This window comes from Dermochelys coriacea, chromosome 8 (assembly GCF_009764565.3).
Source record: "Dermochelys coriacea isolate rDerCor1 chromosome 8, rDerCor1.pri.v4, whole genome shotgun sequence".
NCBI classification, from domain to species: Eukaryota; Metazoa; Chordata; order Testudines; family Dermochelyidae; genus Dermochelys; species Dermochelys coriacea.
Window position 1 is genome coordinate 92,077,772 of NC_050075.1, and position 23,720 is coordinate 92,101,491.

At 41.1% G+C, this 23,720-nt stretch overlaps 1 protein-coding gene across 8 annotated transcripts in view; it reads right to left on the reverse strand.

The window, feature by feature from the left end:
- PATJ (PATJ crumbs cell polarity complex component) overlaps positions 1-23,720 on the reverse strand; it is a 222,934-nt gene that overhangs the window by 122,879 nt on the left and 76,335 nt on the right. For all 8 annotated transcript variants that reach the window (XM_043520335.1, XM_038412962.2, XM_038412966.2 and 5 more), the window contains 8 exons: positions 22,633-22,842; positions 16,790-16,903; positions 15,003-15,383; positions 13,276-13,366; positions 5,016-5,169; positions 3,874-3,945; positions 2,199-2,376; positions 492-602 (listed from right to left, as the gene is read on the reverse strand). In XM_043520335.1, the coding sequence (XP_043376270.1) occupies positions 492-602; positions 2,199-2,376; positions 3,874-3,945; positions 5,016-5,169; positions 13,276-13,366; positions 15,003-15,383; positions 16,790-16,903; positions 22,633-22,842 (1,311 nt within the window). The remainder of the gene's footprint in view (positions 1-491; positions 603-2,198; positions 2,377-3,873; positions 3,946-5,015; positions 5,170-13,275; positions 13,367-15,002; positions 15,384-16,789; positions 16,904-22,632; positions 22,843-23,720) is intronic.

The window sequence follows — 23,720 nt, forward strand, 5'->3', positions numbered from 1 at the left end:
ACTGCCCAGAAGATAAGGGGATCGTTTTCTCTTTTTCCTGTATTTCCTAGTTTTTCCTCTCTCTCGGATAATTATTGCTGATGCTTGTAATTGTACTTTAAGCCTTTGGGGACACAGTTTTTATGGAGGATGCTATTCTACAATCAAGATTCATTACATGATGTTTTTAAAAAAAAGTTGGTTAATAGAGGAATATTTTTAGAATACCAGGTAACACACAAGGGGGCTGATTCTAATTCAATTACCGTGGGGGTAAATGCTGCTGAGTCAACACAGTCAGTTGAATTTACATTGGAGTAATTTAGACCAGAATCTGTCCCAAGTAGTAACCATATGGTCTCTGACTGGAAACTGTACCAAGAGTATGCAAGGGAAATTGTGGTTATGGCCAGATCTTGCTGAAAGAAGTTTGGCCATGTTTCAAATAAAAGGCATATTAAAAGGGAATTAAGTTTTGAATAAACAAAGGAAAGAAAAAAAGGGTAACTTACTCTTGGGGTACTAGACAAACTCTGAACAACAAAAACAACAGGATTTCCTGCATTCTTGATAGCTTCCACTGCTTCCTCGTGCGTGGCATTTTGTAAGTCTACTCCAGACACCTAACAAATGGAGTGTATCTTCATTATTAGACAATCTGTCTTTTTCATAAATTGCTACAAGAGATTTATGTGCATTTATTGACAGTGAAGCTTAGCACATCAGAGGAAGTCAACAAAAGGTTTCATAGGATAGAAAAATACTTAAGAAAACACTACATAAAGTATATTTCTTCAACACTTTGAGGAACAAGCAAAGCAAAGGTATAGTATTCAGGTGCTCACAATTAAAGGCACATGCTGTATTGTACCAAAGACTATTTTCAGATAAAAATCAGAGAATGCTTGGTATCACATAAATGTTCAATTTACCTAAGCATAAGCTACTTATGTTTTGAAGCAACTCTCAAAGCACATCACTTCTGGAAGGCAGCAGACACAAAAAGGACAGTCAGTTTTCTTACAGTGGAACATTAAAGACCTCTCATCCTCAGCTCCCAGAAAGGAGCACAGCAGAGTCAAGTTACCTTTGCTTGCCTTCAATCACAGAGCAATTGGACAGTTGGCCAGGATCCTGACAGGAAAGAGAAGCTGGTGCTGCTCTTTATTCCTGTTAATTTAGTTGCATTTCCTTTATTGCTTTGGAGTACTAGAACTAGAAGTTTAACTCTGGGGCAGGGCCCCCACTGCACTGAAAATACGAGTTCCCTGAGGAAATGGCAAGCCAATGTGGGAAATAACCCAGGGAAGAAGCAACAGATCGGATCAGACAGACCTTAACTCCTTGTTACAAGAGTCCCTGGACTGGAACCCTGAGCAGAGGGAGGGACAGGGTTTCTCTACAGCCTCAATGGGAAGATTAGTGGGAAGTCCTCAGACAAAGGGCTGGGAGGATTTTTGGGCCTGGACATGGACTGTCAATCTGTTCTAAGGTCCTGGGACTCTTGCGTGACAACAGTGGTTTACCCAGAAAGGAGTGAGGCATAAAATGACCTGGCCAGAGGGCCAAGGCAAAAGGGGACCATCAGCTGGTCAGCAAGACTACAGAGAAAAAGCCCCACAATACTCCACCTAGCTTCAAGGTAGCGCATCAGACCTAGTGAATCACGTTGTCACAGCAGTTTCAGGGGAGAGTGAAGAACCACAACATGGTATCCAACAAATTGCAACATGGTGTCCAATTATAATGGCACCTATGAAAATTACTGTCCCCTCTCAAAGAATGAGGCACCTGCCAACATGAGGGACTCCACAAGTAATATATAACTAGCCTGTACACTGACTACCCTCTAAAAATGCCACAAAACTTGCATGAAGAATGAACCACTCAAATCATGCAACTATTCCAGAATAACTTACATTCTTCAATTGAATGGCTCACGAAAAATGGTGAGAAAAGCAGAATTTCTATTTGTTTTATTTTATAAAACATCACTTTTAAAATCAGTGCCTACTTAACTTCTCTGAAATAGTTCAATAGGATGCTAACAGAAGCAATCGATAGTCAAGACCTTTTTCAAAAGAGATAGAACAATGCACTCTGAGGAGTAAAATCAAATTCACAATATACTCAATGCTTAATTCCCAGTTTTTTCTAGACAGCTCTCTCAAGCTATGCTCTCTTTTTAAAACATAAAAAGGAAATTTATCTGCATTTACCTGAAGTATTTTATCCCCAGTTTTTAGAGCTTTTGTTCTTCCAACTGGGCTGTCTTCCAACACTTGTTTGATAAAGATACCTTTAAGTTCCTCTCCATTCTTTAGGCGCTTTATAATAGTTTGTCCACCAACAATACTGATTCCAAGAGACATGTGAGGCTCTCTGAAGATTTCAACACTGTAAAATGCAAGCAGTGCCATATAATTTTATAACTATTGACAAATTTAAATATATAATATTTAATATTCCAAAAATCTAACAGTTTTTCAGGTTTCATCAATTTACTAGCAATAATGTTTAAAAGAAGCACCTGTTGCCAGTCTCCAGGTGAGCTCACAGTAAGAGCAATAAAAAAAACCTCATCAGTGAACAAATATAACCCAACAAAATGTCACCAAACCAACTTGCTTCCTCTCCTACAACCTTTCCCTTCAGAGAAAGTCTGCGTAAAAAATAGGTACCAAGATAAACGAAGTTGAGCTCTATCACTCAAAGCAAATTCTAGAGTGGTGGGCTCCTACTGAGAACAGCTTGCACCAACCTGGCGATACTAATTTGTTAATATTAAGTGTTTCAATACAGAAAACTTCAATTGATATTCAGTTTGCTGAATGTACTAGTGAGAGGTCAAAAAGAATTCCTGCAACTATCTTAGAGTTGTTTGCCATATGTCAGAGGTCATATATATTAGGCTTCTACTTGTGTTGAAGTTTTAGGTTTGTATTATGCCTAACCCTGAATCACACCTTTTTACGTGACCTTTGTACTGCAGGCAGCCAATGTGTTTGAGACGGTACAAAATAAAGCTAACGTAACCAATTCTTTCTGTAAGAGAAAACGTATCTGATCAATTGGCATATACATTTATCTGGAGGGCAGTTACCTTTCTCAAGGTAAATATTAAAGTATTCATGATTTCCACCGTATTTCAATGTCAGAAATAAAATAAACTGTTCTGATAATAAAACTGTTGTCATACAACATTATGCAAATAGTTCAGAATTACACAATACTGTCAATTGTATTTTAAATTGCTTTATCTCTGTTTCCCCCTTCCCTCTTCAAACTTGTCTCTCAAAACAAAGTGAAATAACCTTGACAAGGCCTCCTTAACTGACAGATGGTCTTTCTTTTGTTAAAGATATATAACATACACTGACTGGAAAGAGATAAAGGAATTATTTCACTTCGCTATCTAGCATGTAGATTAGAAATATTTTTAGGTAGCTTGAAGGTCAAACGATATTGGACCAAATTTTGTGTTAATTCAGAGTTATGCCACTAAGATTAGCAGAGTAACCCATGTACCTGACAGCGGAATTCTGATGTGTAACGTTTCAAACCAGTAGCGAAGAGCTGAATGAGAACTTTCAGCTCAACTGCAACACAAAGCTGGCAACTTTCTAAAATTAGCCGTATACACAGAATATATAATCCTTCTCCACTGAACATCTGTTAGCGTTTACAGTATTTAATAAAGCCCAGAGCATCTAACTACCTTAACACTATTCTAGAGCACTCTAAAATAAAAGGGCCATGAAAACAGTCATACATGTGTAAGAAAAGTCTACAGTAAGGAGTGTAATAACTCCTGGAGCCCGCAAGGCTTCAAATGTCTCTTAAGCAAAAAAAAAAAAAAAAAAAAAAAAAAAAAAAGTAATTAAATAAAAAAACGTTCGGGGTGGTCCCCAGTGACTGAAGTTTGGAGTTTCTTCTCCTTCTCCTTCTCCTCGTTCAGGTAATTCACTAATTGGTGAAAAAAACAAAAACAAAACAAAACAAAAACCATATTCCATGCCACACATACTCACACAGGCTTTGACACTTCTGCCATAGCACACAATACATTCTAGCATATTCATGTTTAAATAAAAAATGCTATACAGGAGACGAGATACCCATACTTTAAAAAATATATACAAGGTTCAAACACAGTTAAGGTTGCAACATAAGCCAAATAAGGTGGGGGAAAAGCAAATTTAAAAACTTTTATGTAATCGCTTAAACTTGTGCATCTTATTACTGGTTCTATAAGACTCTTTAGACAATAAAGATTTGCTAATATGCTATAAATGACATGAATTGTGCACTACAAGCCACAAAAAGCAGTCTAGTCTACTGGCAAGTCAAACTCTTCCTAAAGCCAAATGAGATGTGATGTGAGCAGATCATGAGCATGCCATTCTATCCCCAAGAGTGGGATGTTAGTTATATTGCTATACCACATGTGATTCATCTATTCAAAGAATAGCCCAGACTTCCCCAACAGGAGACTCCACTTGCATGTCCCCACAAGAAAGCAGCACTGGTAGGTGCTCCCACAGAACAAGAGCCCTCTCCACGCATTCTCTGCAGACGCAGAGGGCCCAAACTGCCACAATTACACTGCAAAGGGGGAGCAGAATGGTGAAAGGTGGGGGCAAAGACTCCACATGCACTGACGCAGATTTCATTACAACACCTCAGAGAAGGTTAGAGGCAGGTCAGGGGACGGCTGAAGACATGGTCAACAGGTCTGATGAGACAGATCCACTGGCCAAAACCTCTACCAAGGAGAAGCGCAGGGACTGTAGCCAACATGATACAGATCTGTTAGTGCTCTGCAGCCTGGGTGGTGAGGGTTCAGGCCATTTGGCTACTGCAGAAATCACCTGCAAAATTCAGTTTACTCTAGCTTGTGCAAGGGTCAAAGATTTGACTTCTATGGATTAAAGTTACATTCAGTTCATCAAAACTTTCTGCTCCACTAATCAGCTAACTTAAAGTAAGAGGAAAATAGAAAAGAAGTAAGTGTAAATCATGTACTTCCTCCATACCTGGAAAACACTGCTGCAAGCTGAGTAGAAATGACAGCTCTCCCAGTTTCCTGGTTCCTGGAAAGAATGTAATCCTCCATCTTTTGTTCATCCCTTTCAGCTGCTTCAAGGTCAACTAACCTATGTCTTTTTGAGTCATTCTGAAGCTTCGTACCTGAATGGTAAAATGGCTAGATGTAAAGATCTCTATATCTATTGTCCTTTTCACTATTAACAGTGTCTAGAAACTACTATACTTAGAAGCATACCTCTCAACCAACTGAGGCCCAAATGTGGAATGTAATGTGTGACTTGAATCATAGAAATGTAGGCCTCTCCAGGTCCCTTCCAGCCCATCAAATCAGGGACGGCCCACAACATTTTGGCACCTGAGGTGGGGCACTCAAATGACACCCCCATGTCCCCTTGCTTACGCCAAAATTTTGAAAGGTCTAAATTCTGCCTTTTTCCTGTTCTACTCCTCTCATGGTACTGCTCTGCTACCTACCCCAATAAACAAGAACTAACAACTTAAAATGCCTTGTTCAAAAATTTTAAGTAACCCTTTACTTTCAAATGCCTGAACAGCAAATGTAACTTTTCTTGTCTGCATAGTAAACATTGGCATTTTTATGTTTGAATAATCAAAGTGGTGCTTTCCGTGCCTTCTTGGTTGCAGATATTTGAACTGCTTCCTGCTGAAGGTCCACAGTCTGGGCCAGCTCATGCTCTATTGAGATGGTTGCAAGGCTGACCAGTCTCTCTCATGTCATTGTGGAGCGTAGATGTGATTTTATTAACTTCAGCTTGGAAAAGTTGCGTTCTCCACTGGCAACTGTTACAGGAAGTGTTAGAAGTATGTGCAGAGCAACAAAAGCATTTGGAAAGAGGGTGGTCATCTTATTTGTGCACGTATATTCCAGAACAGCCTTTGGAGTTGATCCTGCTGAAATGTATCTTGAAAGGGCTTTCAGTTCATCACTCACATCAATATCATGCACGTCATCATGTGTCAACAGTCTCTCTAGTGCCCTGCATTGCTGGCATAGGTCTTCTTCAGGTAGAGTGAGGAGTTTTGGAATATCATACAACATCCAAATATACTGCTGTGTTCCTTGAGCTGCATGAACCGTTCTTCAACTGACTGTATTGCACAATCTAGCACCTGGTTAAAGAATTCAACTTTGAATTGTTGTTTGGGGTCTCTTATGGGATTATCCGTGCCTCATAATGAAAATGTCGTCTTCTTCGGTGACTCATGTATTCTTCAATGGTTGGGAAAATAGCTTCAGTGTGAAGTTCCTCTGCCAACTTCTGTGCACTTTTCAGAATGTTTTGAAATCCCTCATCTGACTGGTAAGACTGTAAGTATGACTTTGCTTTGTCCAGTTGTTCCATTCCTCCAGATATAGTCCTGGATCATCCAGACTTAAGAAACTAAACTCAGCAGCAGCTGTTTCTTGCACCTCCACCACACTCTTCTCTGATCTACACTTTTCTTCAGGAATGTGCATGGTTATATCCATTTGAGATGGAGATATGGATGCTGCAGTAGCTGCCAGGTCACCTGCACTCTGACTAACTGAAAGATCAGGCATTTCCTCACCACTCACATCCTCACTGGGGCAGGAAGGCTCACACTGAACATTTGTGTCTATTAAAAGAAAAGGAGTACTTGTGGCACCTTCTAGGCTAACAAATTTATTTGAGCATAAGCTTTTGTGAGCTACAGCTCACTTCATCGGATGCATTCGGTGGAAAAATTTGTGTCTATGTATCTCAGGAGAGCTCCTTTCTGCTTAGATAGAAAAGCTTCCTTTGCTTTTTTTTTTTTTTCTGAATGCTGCCCCAGAGGGGCGTTTTCTTCTTTCACTCATGACTGCTGTTCTGTGCCAGCTATAGCAGCTCTCAACACTCAGCTGAAGGGGACAAATAAGCAGGCTGGTAGCAGGGCCTGAGCGAGGAAGATGATAGCATCCTAGGGGTCTAACGGCTCCTACTACTTCAGTTGACTGCCTGTTCTCCTCAAATGGGTTCAGGGAAGCAGCAGGAAACAGGAAGCTCCCTGAGAAGCTGGTGCTAATCAATCCAGGCTCCTGGGGTGATAGAGAGGTACATAAGAGGCTCCTCCCTCCTCTCTCTCCCTGCAGCTCCTGCTTCTTTCTGTTATTCCCTCTCTCCTTTTCTCCTGCTTGTTATGTCTCTTGTGCCCTCCATTCTCCAACACAGCATTCCACCATCTCTGTGCATCTAGAGCAGAGAGAATACATATGCACCAGCAGCAGACACAATTTTCTACACTCTGGGTCCAAGTGGCACCCCCCCACAGTCTGGCATCTGAGGTGGCCACCTCAGTTTGCCTCATGGTAAGGCCAGCCCTGCATCAAATCCAGCCTCCCAGCATTTAGGCAGGACCAAGTAAACCTACAACATCCCTGACAGGCGTTTTTCTAACCTGTTCTTAAAAACCTCCAACAATAGGAGTTCCACAACCTCCCTTGGAAGCCTCTTTCAGAGTTTAATTACCCTTTATAGTTCGAAAGTTTTTCCTAATAATCTAACCTAACCTCCCTTGATGCAGATTAAGCCTGTTACTTCTTGTCCTACCTTCAGTGGACATAGAGAACAATTGATCACTGTTCTCTTTATAATAGACTTTAGCATATTTGAAAGCTATTGTCAGGTCCCACTTCAATCTTCTTTTCTCAAGGTTAAACATGCCTAGTTTTTTTAACCTTTCCTCACAGGTCACGTTTTGTAAACCTTTTACTGTTTGGTTTTATTTATTTATTTTTTTAAACTCTCCTCTTGACTCTCTCCAATTAATCCACATCTTTCCAAAAGTATGACACCCAAAATTGGACACAGAATTCCAGCTGAGGCCTCCCCAGTGACGAGTGTAGTGGGACAATTATCCTGTGTTTTACATCTGACACTCCTGTTAATGATATTATCCTTTTTCAAAACTGCATCACATAGTTGGCTCATATTCAAATTGTGATCTACTAGAACCCTCAGATCCTGTGCAGCAATACTACTGCCTAGACAGTTATTCTCCATTTTGTAGATGTGCATTTGATTTTTCCTTCTTAAGTGAAGTACTTTGCATTTGCCTTTATTGAATATCATCTTGTTAATTTCAGAACAATTCTCTAATGTGCCCCGACAGTTTTGAATTCTAATTCTGTCCTCAAAAGTGCTTGCAACCACTCCTGGTTTAGCATCATCTGCAAGCTTGATAAGAATAATCTCTCCTTCATTATCCAAGTCACTAATGAAAATTCTGAATTAAATCAGACAGTCCACTGTCTGACCCCACTAAACATGCCCTCCTAGTTTGATAGCCAATCATTAATAACTACTTTGAGTATGGTCTTTCAATCAGTTGTGCATCACCTACAGCAATTTAATCTGGAGTACATTTCCCTAGTTTATGAGAATGTCATGTGAAAATGTGTCAAAAGCCTTATTAAAATCGAGATATAGCCCATCTACAGCTTCTCACATATCCACTAGGCCAGTAACCTTGTTAAAGGAGGAAATTAGGTTGGTTTGGCATGATTTGTTCTTGACAAATTCACAATGGCTATTCCTTATAATCCTATTATCTGCTGCACACAAATTGATGATTAAATCATTTGTTCCAATATTTCTCCAGGTACCAAAGTTAGGATGACTGGTCAACTCCATGGGTTCTCTTTGTTCCACTTTTAAATACCAATACTATCTTTGCCCTTCTTCAGACCTCTGGGACCGCACCCATCCTCCTAGAGTTCTCGAAGATAACTGCTAACTGTTGAAAGATTGTTTCAGATACTTCCTTAAGTACCCTAGAATTAATTTCATCAGGCCTGCTGACTTGAATACATTAACTTATGTAAATATTCTTTAACTAAGACTCAAAGAAGGACACCGAACAACCATTCATGCAGGAAACTTAAAATGCTGCTGGGGACTCACTCCTGCTGCATAAATAATATAACCTCAGTTCAGCAATTCTATATTTCTGGTGTAAATAATTTTCAGAGACAACAGAGAATGCTAGAGGACTGAAATGAGAGATGCTCCTTGTAATAGGATACATTGAGAAGTGTGCTTAAAAATACAGGCCTCCATCCTGCAAAGAGAACCAAGCAGACAGATGCCTGTGCCTGCCTAGAATCCCACTGAAATCAAGGGAGATGTCAATCATTTTTCATTCCATAGGCTCTGTGTAAGAGCAAGAGAGTCTGTCTACTCAGTTCTCTCTGCTGGAAAGGGGGGTGGCATAACAAAACAAAACAAAAAAATCAATCTCCCTCACCCAGCCACTGAGTGTTTTCCCAGACTGACCAATAAATTATTTACACTGATAGAAGACAGAGCAGTATTTTACCATCAATTTTAAGGAAAATCATGATTTTGGCCTTGCAGAGACATCACAAATCATGGAATAGTGGTAAAAATAATTAAATGTCACCAGCTCAGTCCCAAAGATTAAATTATTAAGAAAATGCTATTTAAATGATTTTTTTAGGTAGCACCTTGAGCTTTTCAGGGTGTTCACTACCACTCATTTTTCAAGATCTGTGGCTATCCCTTGTCCTGACATGGTGGCATAATGTAAACTGCCTGTAAAACATTAAGCCCTACCAGTGGTGTCCATCACAATGTTATAATTTATTCTTCTGTTCATTCATTATCTACAAAGACCACCAACTGGATCCTGATTAGGAAACTCCACCCATTTAGGGAATCATAGGACTGGAAGAGACCTCTCGAGGTATTCTAGTCCAGTCCCCTGCACTCATGGCAGGACTAAGTATTATCTAGACCATCCTTGACAGGAGTTTATCTAACCTGCTCTTAAAAATCTCCAATGATTGAAATTCCACAACCTCCCTAGGAAATTTATTCCAATATTTAACCACCCTGACAGTTAGGAAGCTTTTCCTAATGTCTGACCTATACCGCCCTTGCTACAAATTAAGCCCATTGCTTCTTGTCCTATCCTCATTGGTTAAGGAAAACAATTTTTCTCCCTCCTTCTTGTAATAACTTTTCATGTACTTGAAAACTGTTATCATGTCTTCTCTTCTTCAGACTAAACAAACCCAATTTTTTCAATCTTCCCTTATAGGTCATGTTTTCTAGACCTTTAATCATTTTTGTTGCTTTACTCTGGACTCTCTCCAAATTTGTCCACATCTTTCCTGAAATGTGGAATCCAGAACTGCCAAAATACTCCAGCTGAGGCCTAATCAGCGCGGAGTAGAGCAGAAGAATTTCTTCTTGCGCTTTGCTTACAACACTCCTGCTAATACATCTCAAAATGATGTTTTGGGGTTTTTTTGCAACAGTGTACTGTTCACTCATATTTAGTTTGTGATCCATTATGACTCCAGTACTCCTTCCTAGACAGTCATTTCCCATTTTGTATGTGCGTAACTGATTGTTCCGTCCCAAATGGAGTACTTTGCATTTGTCCTTCTTGAAATTCATCCTATTTACTTCAGATCATTTCCCCAGTTTGCCCAGATCATTTTGAATTTTAATCCTATCCTCCAAAGCATTTGCAACCCCTGCCAGCTTGGTGTCGTTTGCAAAATTTACAAGTGTACTCTCTATGGCAGGGGTTCTCAAACGTCATTGCACCACAACCCCTTCAACAGTAGTTACTTTATGACCATAAGGGGGGAGAGGGGGAGGGCCTCTGTCCATGCCTCACCACCCCGGGGGAAGGGGAGTGGGTACAGAGCCCAAGCCCCACTGTCCCAGATAGGGATGGAGCTTGAGTGCCAGGTCCCAGCAAGTCTAATGCTGGCCCTGGCAACCCCATTCAAATGAGGTTGCAACTCAGTTTGGAGTCCCAACCCACTGTTTGAGAACCAGGGCTCTATGCCATTAGCTAAATCATTGATGAAGATATTGAACAGAACCAGATGCAGGACGCATCCCTGTGGGACCCCACTCAATACGCCATTCCAGCTTGACTGTGAACTGATAACTACTCTCTGGGAATGGTTTTCCAATGGTTTTCCATTTATGCAGCCACCTTATAGTAGCTCTATCTAGGTGGTATTTCCCTAGTTTATGAGAAGGTCATGTGAGACAGTATCCAAAGCCTTACTAAAGTCAAGATATACCACATCTATCACTTCCCCCCATCCACAGAGCTTTTACCCTGTCAGAGAAAGCTATCAGGTTGCTTTGACACGATTTGTTCTTGACAAATCTATGCTGACTGTTACTTATTACCTTATGATCTTCTAGGTGTTTGCAAATTGATTGCTTAATTAATTGCTCCATTATTTTTCCAGGTACTGAAGCTAAGCTGACTGGTCTGTAATTGTCCAGGTTGTCCTTATTTCCCTTTTTTTCCCCACTATGGGATGGGAAACTATGTTTGCCCTTTTCCAGTCCTCTGGAATCTCTCCCATCTTCTATGACTTTTCAGAGATAATCGCTAATGGCTCAGATATCTCCTCAGTCAGTTCCTTGAGTACTCTAGGCTGTATTTCATCAGGTCCTGGTGACTTGAAAGAACATGTTAAAAATTACTTAGAGGAGTTGGATGTCTTCTCTATTTTAGCCTCTGATCCTACCTCATTTTCACTGGCATTCGCTATGTTAGACATTGAATCGCTACTAACCTTTTTTTGGGGGGGGGAGGAGAAGGTCATTTAGCACTTCTGCCATTTCCACATTTTCTGATATTGTCTTCCCCCTCTCATTGAGTAATCAGCCTACGTTGTCCTTGGTCTTCCTCTTGCTTCTAATATATTTGTAGACTATTTTCTTGTTACCCTTTATGTTTCTAGCTAGTTTAATCTTATTTTGTGCCTTGGCCTTTCTAATTTTGTCCTGACATACTTGTGTTATTTGTTTATATTCATCCTTTGTAATTTGATCTAGTTTCCACTTTTTGTAGGACTTTTTTTTTTTGAGTTTCAGATCACTGAGGGTCTCCTGGTTAAGCAAGGGCCATATTTCCTATCTTTCCTATGCTCTTGTACCCTTAATAATGTCTCTTCGAAAAACTACCATCAAACTGTTTTTCCCCTTACAATTGCTTGCCAGGGGATCTTACCTACCAACTCCCTGAGTTAGCTAAAGTCTGCCTTCTTAAAATCCATTATCTTTATTGTGCTGTTTTCCCTCCTACCATTCCTTAGAAATATGAATGCTACCATTTCATGATCACTTTCACCTAAGCTGCCTTCCACTTTCAAATTCTCAACCAGTTTCTCCCAAAGTTGCTCCCCTGGGACAAGGTAAGGTTTGCAGACCAGAACATTTGAGGACGCTCCAGAACTCTGAGGACCAGTGGATGCCCATCTAGGACTACATTCAGAAGATAAGAGAAACCAAAGGGATCATGTAGGCTAGGCAGGGTAGTGATCACATCATGAGCTGCAGCTTTCTGAGCTGGGTACCTGCTGCAGAACTGGTGAACTTTGCATTTTTTGTGTGTTACACAGGTCCACTGTTAGCACACCCCAATGACTGGAGATCAGGTGGATGATGTCCTCTTTCAGAGACCATTCTCCAGGGAACATCTTGGATCTACTACACCAGCCAGCTTTAAAGTTTGGGGCTCAAACTTAGAGAAAGGTCTATTCTGTCCATCCAAACACTGAGGAGTGAGAGATTGCACAAATATGATAGACAGCACCCCACCATAAATTGTTAATGCCTCTTACTGACTCCAATATTGCCAAATATAGGTTAACAAAAATTTAAAAAAAAAACCTGAATACAGATTTACTTGCAGTAAAAGTTGCTTCATTTCTGAGGTTTTACCATCACTTAAAAAAAAAAGTAGTAGTAGTGGTGGTGAAGGTCCTTCACAACCACAATGGAAGGTGATTTAGGGCCCAATCCTGCAAACACTTATGGAGTATAAGTAGTTCCAATGGAGTCCTAACTATATAGGGGAAACTGACAACATAAAAGAGTCAAATGCACATAGCAGACATGCTAAAAACAACAACTGAGAAATGTAGCATTATTTTCTCTGGTCTCTTTCAGTTACAGTCACTAAGTATTACTAAGGATTACTTACTTACTTATTACTTACTTATAACAATAAGTAGGTAAATATTTTCAGAGAAACGCATGGGATTTTGAAGTTGAGGAGATCCTTTTAAAGGAAGGCAACAAAGCCAGACCATCGTCTTAAGAGAGTATGATTCATACGGTGGATACTACCTCGTTTGAAAGATATGAACAAAACTGTATTGCAAAATGAAAGTTAATTTTGTAAAAGAGATTAATGCATTAAAAAAAGCCTTTTACAAACCTAAATCCAGTTTGCTTTTTGCTACGGACTCAGTCATTTCAATATCATCAAATATGGTTGTTTGGCAGTTGTTCTCCATTGTGGCTTCATACTTCATGGGGGAGAAAAGAGAAGTTAAAAATTAGACAGCATTCGCCTTGCCTCATAGAGCAGTATTTGACATAAACATTGATTTTATAGCAAATATTCACATTTTTTGTAACTACTTAACTTTTTTTTGGATAATTATGAATTTAATTACTCATTTAGGCAACATCAGTGATGAGTGTGAACAATGTCAGGTGTGATTAAAATACAAAATGAACTTCATACTATGTACCTGCCTTGCAACCCAGAGAGGAAGCAAGGGGGTTTTCACCTGACACTTATGTGGAATAACCACAGTTTTACATCAATATCACACTCACCAGAAGCTGCATTTTGGCATCTTTATATAGAGAGCACAGGACTACAAGAGATGAAAGACCAGACGTTCTATTCCCTGCTAAAACCTCTGTGGCCCTAAAGTCACCTAACATTTCTGCCTCAATTTCTTCATCTGGAAACTGAGGATAAAATTGACTTGCATTGGCAAACTAGGTGCACAGAAAACCAGTTTCATCCCTTTCTTTTCTGTGGGGTGCAGGAACAGAAAGCAAACTCAGAGGGGCAAGAAATTCTCAGAGTATTAGAGGATGCAAAATTTTCATTCACATATTGTGCCCTGTGCAGACCCAATATTATCTGTCTGTCACAGTCTCTTTCCCCTCATCATTTCCTGTTGTACTGCTCCACTCGGTGTCTTACAGAGCAGCTGCCCTCAGTGGAACTGACAAACATCCAGATCTCTAAGGTTTGTCTTCATTGCTGCATTAGCTCAAGTTAGCCACTCAGTTATCGTCTTTTAAGCTAGAGTAGCTTAAGTAACAGCAGTCCCACTGCAAAATAATTGAGCCGCAAAGAGGGATTGGATTAGCAGCACACAGTAGTTGAGTCCCCGCTGCTCTACTAGCTCCAGCATCAGCAGCACTCGAGCCTCAACCCATGCCCCCAACAGGCTGGCTAGCTAGCTTAAATTTAAAGCACCAATGAACTCAAGCTAGAGATGTGTGTGCTTGAACGGCAGCTGGGTTTTGGGGCAACACTCGAGTTATAGCTTGAGCTAACAATGCAGCACAGGCAGCCCTCAAGACATTCTGCACTGGTGCGATAAGAGATCAGGATGACAGTCAGTTTCACGGACGTGCTGCAGCACTGCAGAAAAAACAAGAGACAGAAGTTAGAAGATGGCAAGGAAAGCTTTGAATCTCCTGTGCTCCAATAAGAGATGATGGAAGACACACCTGCCAAGTTATATCAAAGATGCAGATCGCAGGGTCACCAAAGGGAGCCATCATTAGTTCTGCAGTGTTAACAACATAGCAAATTATTTGCCAAACATTGATCAATATTCAGCAACAAAATACATTTTAGTTTTGAAATTTTAAGAATGTGTTAAGTGCAAGAGAATAATGTCCATTGGTATCTACTTGATGTACTGAGAGAGCTTGTCTAAATCAATTATGGCAAAATCCACCTAACCATAAAAAACAAGAGTAAAAAAAAATCATGATTGAAACGGGTCCAAATCCTGCACCAGTATCTGCTAGCTGGTCTCCTACCAACTTCACTGGGACTCTGTACAGTTACAAGGGAGCCATACTAGCTGATCCTGATGCAGGATTGAAACCCAGGGTAACATTTCTTACCATTTCATCATCATCATCATACAGGTAATGTGGGGACTGCTTAGCATTTGTGCTAATAAGGGATCTTAAATCTGGTGTTTTAGTTGGCTCAGGTTGCTTCGCCCATTCTCCAGTAGAAACCAGGTTCTTCCCAGCAGGTGGAGTTGTGTCCTTTACATGTGATGAGGCATATGTAAAATAATCCGGGTCCACATCATACCCTTCATCCACTAACATTTCCCGCTCTTCACCAATTTCCTCTGTTTTAGCCTTAAGGAATTCATGCATTTCCCAGGACTCCTTATGGTCTGTTTCATTCTGAGGTAGCAGAAATGGCCTCCCCAAGTCCAGAAGTGGTTCATCAACAAGTTCTTCTTGAAAGAGTGTTTCATCTCTAAAACCCTGCATAAAACATTACAGAGTATAGATTTGACATCGTTTTTCCTGCAAGCTCTCTTACAATTGTGTTTTATGTCAAGCGCATTTTAAAATTACAACCACTGTTCTGTTTTTTAAATGAGTATCCGTTAGCTTTTACATTTTAGTAGAAGCAGCTAAACTGGAACTTTGAAACTTGCCCTGATTTACCATTTTTACGAAGACAGACATGACTTTTTTAAAACAATAAAGAAATGAAAGCTGGGAGCAACTGAACCATTCCTGGAGCTATAGGAAAAAGCAAGTCTGGGTGGAAGCTGAGGAATGGGAATTGTTAGACGGTATTTTTTAAGAGCTGCCGGAAAAAGCCTAAATAAATCTAACAAAATATTCTGAGGATTTATCTGCCATCCCACTACGCAAGCAGGCATATCATCATCAGTTTAAACAGGAAGGCATCCCTTGCTTATTCCACACAATCCTTTAATTAAAAGGCCAACATCTCACCCTCCAGAGTCAGATCAATCCACTCATCTCCCAGCTGAAATCCTAATCCAAGAAAGGGTGCCTGCCATTACTCTTTTTAGAGCTGCTTCTTTGAAGTGTGCCAACTTGACACAACAGTGATTAGACAGATTGGTGGGCTGAGGCAATAATTAACACTGGTGAGTGACAGAACAGTTTTGGTAGGGTTTTAAAAAAAAAAAACACAAACAAAAAGCAAAACAATTTTACACACATTAGGTTCATTACAAGCAGTGACAGCTAGAGAAGTGTTGCAGAAGAATTTGATACTCTAGGGCCGGATGTCAATACCTTTACTGCTATTAAGTAGTATGTTACTCCATGAGAAGGCCACTGAAGTCAAAATATGAAGTAAGGTCTTACTGTATCAAAGTGAAGGTATCAAACTCCAGCTCCTCATGTCCCTGTCTCCTCATGTCCCTGTGGCAGAGCGGGGGCTCCCATATCCTAGGCTAGCATCCCAACCATGGGATAACAAACAGCCTTTTTCTAAAGAAATCCTGCTTACACACCTATCCCGTTCCCTCTTGAATTAATAATTGATCGTTATTAGCAATAGATCTAACATTCTTACTTCATATTACCTTTCATATTCAAGATAAGACAATGCATCTTAACATATTGGGTTAGAAAATAAGGTAAACCAGTATCTCTGTAGGAAAGGGGTCACATACACATTCAGCATTAGCTCACAAAAAGTCTTGAATCTTAGAATTTGTTTTAGAGAGGGACTGTTTACCAGAATACACAGCTCATCCCAGACTCATGGTTTTCCCACCAGACAGAACAAACCTTGGATTGACATCTCTTCTGAAGGACAGTTGTTTTTGGGAAGTGAGAGGGGGCTTTTAGAACCTCAGTTCCTTCTAGTTAAAACAGTTTAGAACAAAACAGCAGCCAAATACCTGTGGTGCCTCAAGCATTATTGATGAATGAATATCATTTACTGGAGATGCAGAGTTGTCTTTAATGGTACTGGGATCCACAAGGCAAAAGTTCTCCTCTTCTTTGCTTTCTCCCTATAAAGGCGGTTGAAGCATCGACATTAGCATTAAAAACACCATCAGGAAAGCAAAAAAGCTCCAAATTCTTAAAATAAATAAATAAATAGGTGGGGCTGTTGGGGAGAGAGAGGAAATGACCGTGGGAGAAGTAGAGAATGAGGAAGGGGAAGGAGAATAGAATTTGTTTTACTATAAATTGAAAGGATAAAAAAATGGGTTTACATAAAAAAAATAAGAAGTAGGGCTGTCAAGCAATTACAAATTAATTCTGATGAATTACACAATTAAAAAATTAACTGATTAATCACACTGTTAAAAACAGAATACCATTTAAATACTTTTGGATGTTTTCTACATTTTCAAATATATAGATTTCAATTACAACACAGAAAATAAAGTGTATAGTGCTCATTTTATATTTTATTACAAATATTTGCAATGTAAATAACAAAATAGTATTTTTCAATTCACCACATACGAATACTGTAGTGCACTCTTTATCATGAAAGTTGAACTTACAAATGTAGAATTATGTACATAAAATAACTGCACTGAAGAATAAAACAATGTAAAACTTTAGTGCCCACAAGTCCACGCAGTCCTACTTCTTATTTAGCCAATTGCTCAGACAAATAAGTTTGTTTACATTTGCAGGAGATAATGCTGCCCACTTCTTGTTTACAATGTCACCCGAAATTGAGAACAGGTGTTCGCATGGCTCTGTTGTAGCTGGCATCGCAAGATATTTATGAACCAGATGCACATATCCCTTCATGCTTTGACCACATTCCAGAGAACATGAGTCCATGCTGATGATGGGTTGTACTCTAGTGTGGACAGATGCATGTTCATTTTCATCATCTGAGTCAGATGCCACCAGCACAAGGTTGGGTTTTTTTTGTTTTTCTTTTTGTTTTTGTTTTGGTGTTTCGGGTACTGTAGTTTCCAATTGGAGTGTTGCTCTTTTAAGACTTCTGAAAGCGTGCTCCCCACCTTGTCCCTCTCAGATTTTGGAAGGCACTTCAGATTTTTAAACCTTGGGTCAAGTGCTGTAGCTGTCTTTAGAAATCTCACATGGATACCCTCTTTGTGTTTTGTAAAGACTACAGTGAAACGGTTCTTAAAATGAACAAGATGTGCTGGGTCATCATCCGAGACTGCTATAACATGAAATATATGGCAGAATGCAGGTAAAACAGAGCAGGAGACGTACAATTCTCCCCCAAAGGAGTTCAATCACAAATTTAACACACACATTTTTTTAACGAGCCTTATCAGCATGGAAGCATGTCCTCTAGAATGGTGGCCGAAGCACAAAAGGACATATGACTGTTTACCATATCTGACACGTAAATACCTTGCAATGCCGGCTACAAAAGTGCTTTGTGAATGCCTGTTATCAATTTCAGGTGACATTGTAGATAAGAAACGGGCAGCGTTATAAACAAACTTGTTTGTCTTAGTGATTGGCTGAACAAGAAGTAAGACTGAGTGGACTTGTAGGCTTAAAGTTTTACATTTTGTTTTGTTTTTGAGTGCAGTTATGTAACAAAAAAATCTGTTTGTAAGCCCTGGTCTACACTAGGCATTGAGGTCGAATTTAGCAGCGTTAAATCGATGTAACCCTGCACCTGTCCACATGACAAAGTCCTTTTTTTCGACTTAAAGGGCTCTTAAAAATCGATTTCCTTACTCCACCCTCGACGGGGATTAGCGCTGATATCGGTTTTGCTGTGTTGAATTTGGAGTACTGTGGACGCAATTAGATGGTATTGGCCTCTAGGAACTATCCCAGAGAGCTCCATTGTGACCGCTCTGGACAGCACTCTCAATGTAGATGCACTGGCCAGGTAGACAGGAAAAGGCCCACGAACTTTTGAATTTCAATTTCCTGTTTGGCCAGTGTGGCAAGCTGCAGGTGACCATGCAGAGCTCATCAGCAGAGGTGACCATGATGGAGTCATGCAAAATGCAAAAAAAAAAAAAAACCACACTCGCGATGAAATGTTCTCTGAGCTCATGCGGTCTTCCCACACTGACAGAGCACCGACGAATGCATGGAGGCAGACAATGTCAGAGTGCAGGAAAGCACAAAATGACCGGGAGGAGAGGTGGCGGGCTGAAGCTGAAAGGTGGCAGCAGCGTGATGAGAGGAGGCAGGATTCAATGCTGAGGCTGCTGGAGGATCAAACTAATATGCTCCAGAGTATGGTTGAGCTGCAGGAAAGGCAGCAGGAGCACAGACCGCCGCTACAGCCCCTGTGTAATCAACTGCCCTCCTTCCCAAGTTCCATAGCCTCCTCACCCAGATGCCCAAGAACGCAGTTGGGGGCCTCCGGCCACCCAGCCACTCCACCCCAGAGGATTGCCCAAGTAACAGAAGGCTGGCATTCAATAAGTTTTAAACTTTTAAAGTGCTCTATGGCCTTGTCCATCCCTCCTCCACGACCCCTCTTGGGCTACCTTGGTAATTATCCCCCTATTTGTGTGATGAATTAATAAAGAATGCATGAATGTGAAGTGACAATTACTTTATTGCCTCTGCAAGCAGTGATCGAAGGGAGGTGGGGAGGGTGGTTAGCTTAGCGGGAAGTAGAGTGAAGCAAGGGGCGGGGGGTTTCATCAAGGAGAAACAAACAGAACTTTCACACCATAGCCTGGATAGTCTTGAAACTGGTTTTCAAAGCTTCTCTGATGCGCACCGCACCCTCCTGTGCTCTTCTAACCGCCCTGGTGTCTGGCTGTGCATAACCAGCAGCCAGTTGATTTGCCTCAACTCCCCCCCCCGTCATAAACATCTCCCTCTTACTCTCACAGATATTGTGTAGCGCACAGCAAGTAGTAACAACAGTGGGAATATTAGTTTCGCTGAGGTCTAACCAAGTCAGTAAACTGCACCAGCGTGCTTTTAAACGTCCAAATGCACATTCTACCACCATTCTGCACTTGCTCAGCCTGTAGATGAACAGCTCCTGACTGCTCTCCAGGCTGCCTATGTATGGCTTCATGAGCCATGGCATTAAAGGGTAGGCTGGGTCCCCAAGGATAACTATAGGCATTTCAACATCCCCAACAGTTATTTTCTGGTCTGGGAAGAAAGTCCCTTCCTGCAGCTTTTGAAACATACCAGAGTTCCTGAAGATGCGAGCGTCATGTATCTTTCCCGGCCATCCCACGTTGATGTTGGTGAAACGTCCCTTGTGACCCACCAGTGCTTGCAGCACTATTGAAAAAGTACCCCTTGTGGTTTATGTACTCGCTGGCTTGGTGCTCCGGTGCCAAGATAGGGATATGGGTTCCGTCTATGGCCCCATCACAGTTAGGGAATCCCATTGCAGCAAAGCCATCCACTCTGACCTGCACATTTCCCAGGGTCACTACCCTTGATATCAGCAGATCTTTGATTGCGTTGGCTACTTGCATCACAGCAACCCCCACAGTAGATTTACCCACTCCAAATTGATTCCCGACTGACCGGTAGCTGTCTGGCATTGCAAGCTTCCACAGGGCTATTGCCACTCGCTTCTCAGCTGTGAGGGCTGCTCTCATCTTGGTATTCTTGTGCCTCAGGGCAGGGGAAAGCAAGTCACAAAGTTCCATGAAAGCGCCCTCACGCATGCGAAAGTTTTGCTGCCACTGGGAATCGTCCCAGACCTGCAACACTATGCGGTCCCACCAGTCTGTGCTTGTTTCCCGGGCCCAGAATCGGCATTCCACCGCATGAGCCTGCCCCATTAGCACCATGATGCCCACATTGCCAGGACACGTGCTTTGAGAGAAGTCCGTGTCCATATCCTCATCACTTTCGTAACCGCGCTGACGTTGCCTACTCGCCCGGTTTTGCTTTGCCAGGTTCTGGTGCTGCATATACTGCTGGATAACGCATACGGTGTTTAATGTGCTCCTAATTGCCAAAGTGATCTGAGTGGGCTGCATGCTTGCTGTGGTATGGCGTCTACACAGAAAAAAGGCGCAGAACGATTGTCTGCTGTTGCCCTGATGGAGGGAGGGGCGACTGACGACATGGCTTACAGGGTTGGCTTACAGAGAATTAAAATCAACAAAGGGGGTGGCTTTGCGAGAAACTGAATGGCCACCTCGAGGATAGAACTCAGAACTGGGTTTAGCAGACTGTTCTTTTCACAGAGGAAGTGAGGGAGGGAGGAGAAAGTGAATACAAAACAAATCTGGTCTATTTCTGGTTTTGAGCCACTTCATCTATCTTTATAGATCTTGCTGGCAGCAGACTGTGCAGTACGACCACTAGCCATCGTCACCTCCTGGGTGCTCGGAAGAAGACGGTGCAGTATGACTGCTGGCCATCGTCTTCTGCTAGCTGCAGATTAAAAGACAGTGCACTGCCGGTAGGACTCAATTGCCATGAGACGAAACAAGGGAAATGACCTGGCTGAGTCACTCCCACGTTTGCCCAGGTGCCTGGTTAAAAGAGCACCCAGGACTACATTTGACAATGGCTACCAGTCATACTGCACTGTCTGCTGCCAAAAGGCAATAAACTGCTGCTGTGTAGCAATGCAGTACCATGTCCGCCAGCACCCAGGAGACATACGGTGACGGTTAGCTGAGCGGGCTCCTTGCTTGCCGTGGTATGGCGTCTGCACAGGTAACTCAAGAAAAAAGGCACAAATGATTGTCTGCCTTTGCTTTTACGGAGGGAGGAAGGGAATGGGGGCCTGATGGTATGTACCCAGAACCACCCACGTCAATGTTTTAGCCCCATCAGGCACTGGGATTTCTACCCAGAATTCAAATGGGCGGTGGAGACTGCGGGAACTGTGGGATAGCTACCCACAGTGCAAAGCTCCGGAAGTCGACAGTTGCCTCGGTACCGTGGACACAGTCCGCCGACTATATGCACTTAGAGCATTTGTGTGGACACACACACACTCGACTGTATAAAAACGCTTTCTACAAAACCGACTTCTATAAATTTGACCTAATTTCATAGTGTAGACATACCCTTAGTTGCACTTTCAAGATAAAGAGATTGCATTACAGTACTTGTATGAAGTGAATTGAAAAATGCTATATCTTGTTTGTCATTTTTACAGTGCATATATTTGTAATAAAAACAATATAAAGTGAACACTGTACACTTTGTATTCTGTGTTATAACTGAAATCAATATATTTGAAAAATGCAGAAAAACATCCAAAATATTTAATACATTTCAATTGGTATTCTATTGTTTAACAGAATAATTAAAACTGTGATTAATCACAATTAATTTTTGAATTAACTGTGATTAATCGACAGCCCTAACAAGAGACAAAGGGGAAAGAAGCTATATAAGGATATAGGCAGGTTTTTGGTTTTTTTTAAAATAGGAAAGAATTCAAAAACCTTGTTATATTCCTCTTTCAGTGCTTCTTTGTCTGTTTATACTGCAAGCACTTCACGGCCTCAGGTCTTATTATATGGCGCTACACAAATAAACTTAATTAATGAACAATAAAGCAGCGTTCTCAAGTCTGCTGTATGGTCCCGAATCCAAAAAGTATCCCTATTCAGGACAGTACTTATGTTCTTAATTTTAAGCACATGCTTAAGTCCTACTGATTGGGGCTTAAGCACATATTTTGAGTTAAACATTTACTTCAGTGATGTCTTGAATAGGAACGGACTTAAACAACGTACTTTGTTGAATTGGAGCTGATGTATACATTACATCCATATGCGTCACTGTTGTGACAACATAAAATAAATTAAAAATCAGTCCTTACCACCAAAGGCTTGCAGATGCCAAGGCGAATAGTACCTGGGGGCACAGATTTCAACACTTCTACCGCCTCTGCCAGAGTGGCATTGTCCAAGTATTTCTCATTTACAAAAACCAGTCGGTCACCTGGTAACAGTTCACCCCCGCGTTCGGCTACTCCACCCGCTACCAGGGAGCTGATCACAATGGCCGTTCTTGATGGATCTAGGGGATCCTGAAAAAGCAGCCCCAACAAAACCCAATAAATGCGTTGTGTTATTTATTTTGAATGTGCAAAAGAGTAACTAATCTTATGCTGGGGGGCTATCCCATAGGTTACAAACACACATAACAAAAGGACGGTCCACAAGAATATAACCCCACCCTAACAGCCTGAAAGATAGAGAGGAAAAAATGGGCACTGTAGCATGCTCAGAAGATTAACAAATCCAGGCTCTGGAGCAAGCTGATTTATGCCTTCCTAAAGCAGCTCTCTCAAGTGGAGGAGGGGACAGGCCAAGCTGCAGATAGAAAAGCAGTGCTGGCTCCTTCACAACCCCTCCAATCCACCCTATTATGACCAAAAGCCAGACAACGTCCATGCATATGATTTTCAAGGCTTCATGTCAGTGAACATTATATTTAAAAAATCCTTACAATTTACAGAAGTGTTCAGGATTTAGCAGTTATATTTGCTGAGATTATTGTAATATAGAGCACTATACATTTACATGGTGCTTTACATACACAGAAAGACACTTACAGTGCTAAAAAACAAGACATAGGACTGTTTTAGGAGAGAATTTTTAATGAAGATAAGCAACTGCTTGAAAAGATGGGAAAGTTTAAAATATGAAAGATCACGTGCGTGATAGACAGATTTTTCCATGATCACTGATTCATAAACTGGTTTGAAGGATGCTCATTCCTTTTAGGAATATTTTTCAATTGTTTTTCCTTCTGATTTATGTCTAATGTACCACTTCCGTCAAATGTCTACCCATTTGAAAATCCATCCTCAGTCCAATAAGATAAAATGACCAAAGATTTTAATCATTATATAGTAGCAGAAAACATACACTGCAACTCCTTTCATAATTGTTAAACCAGGCA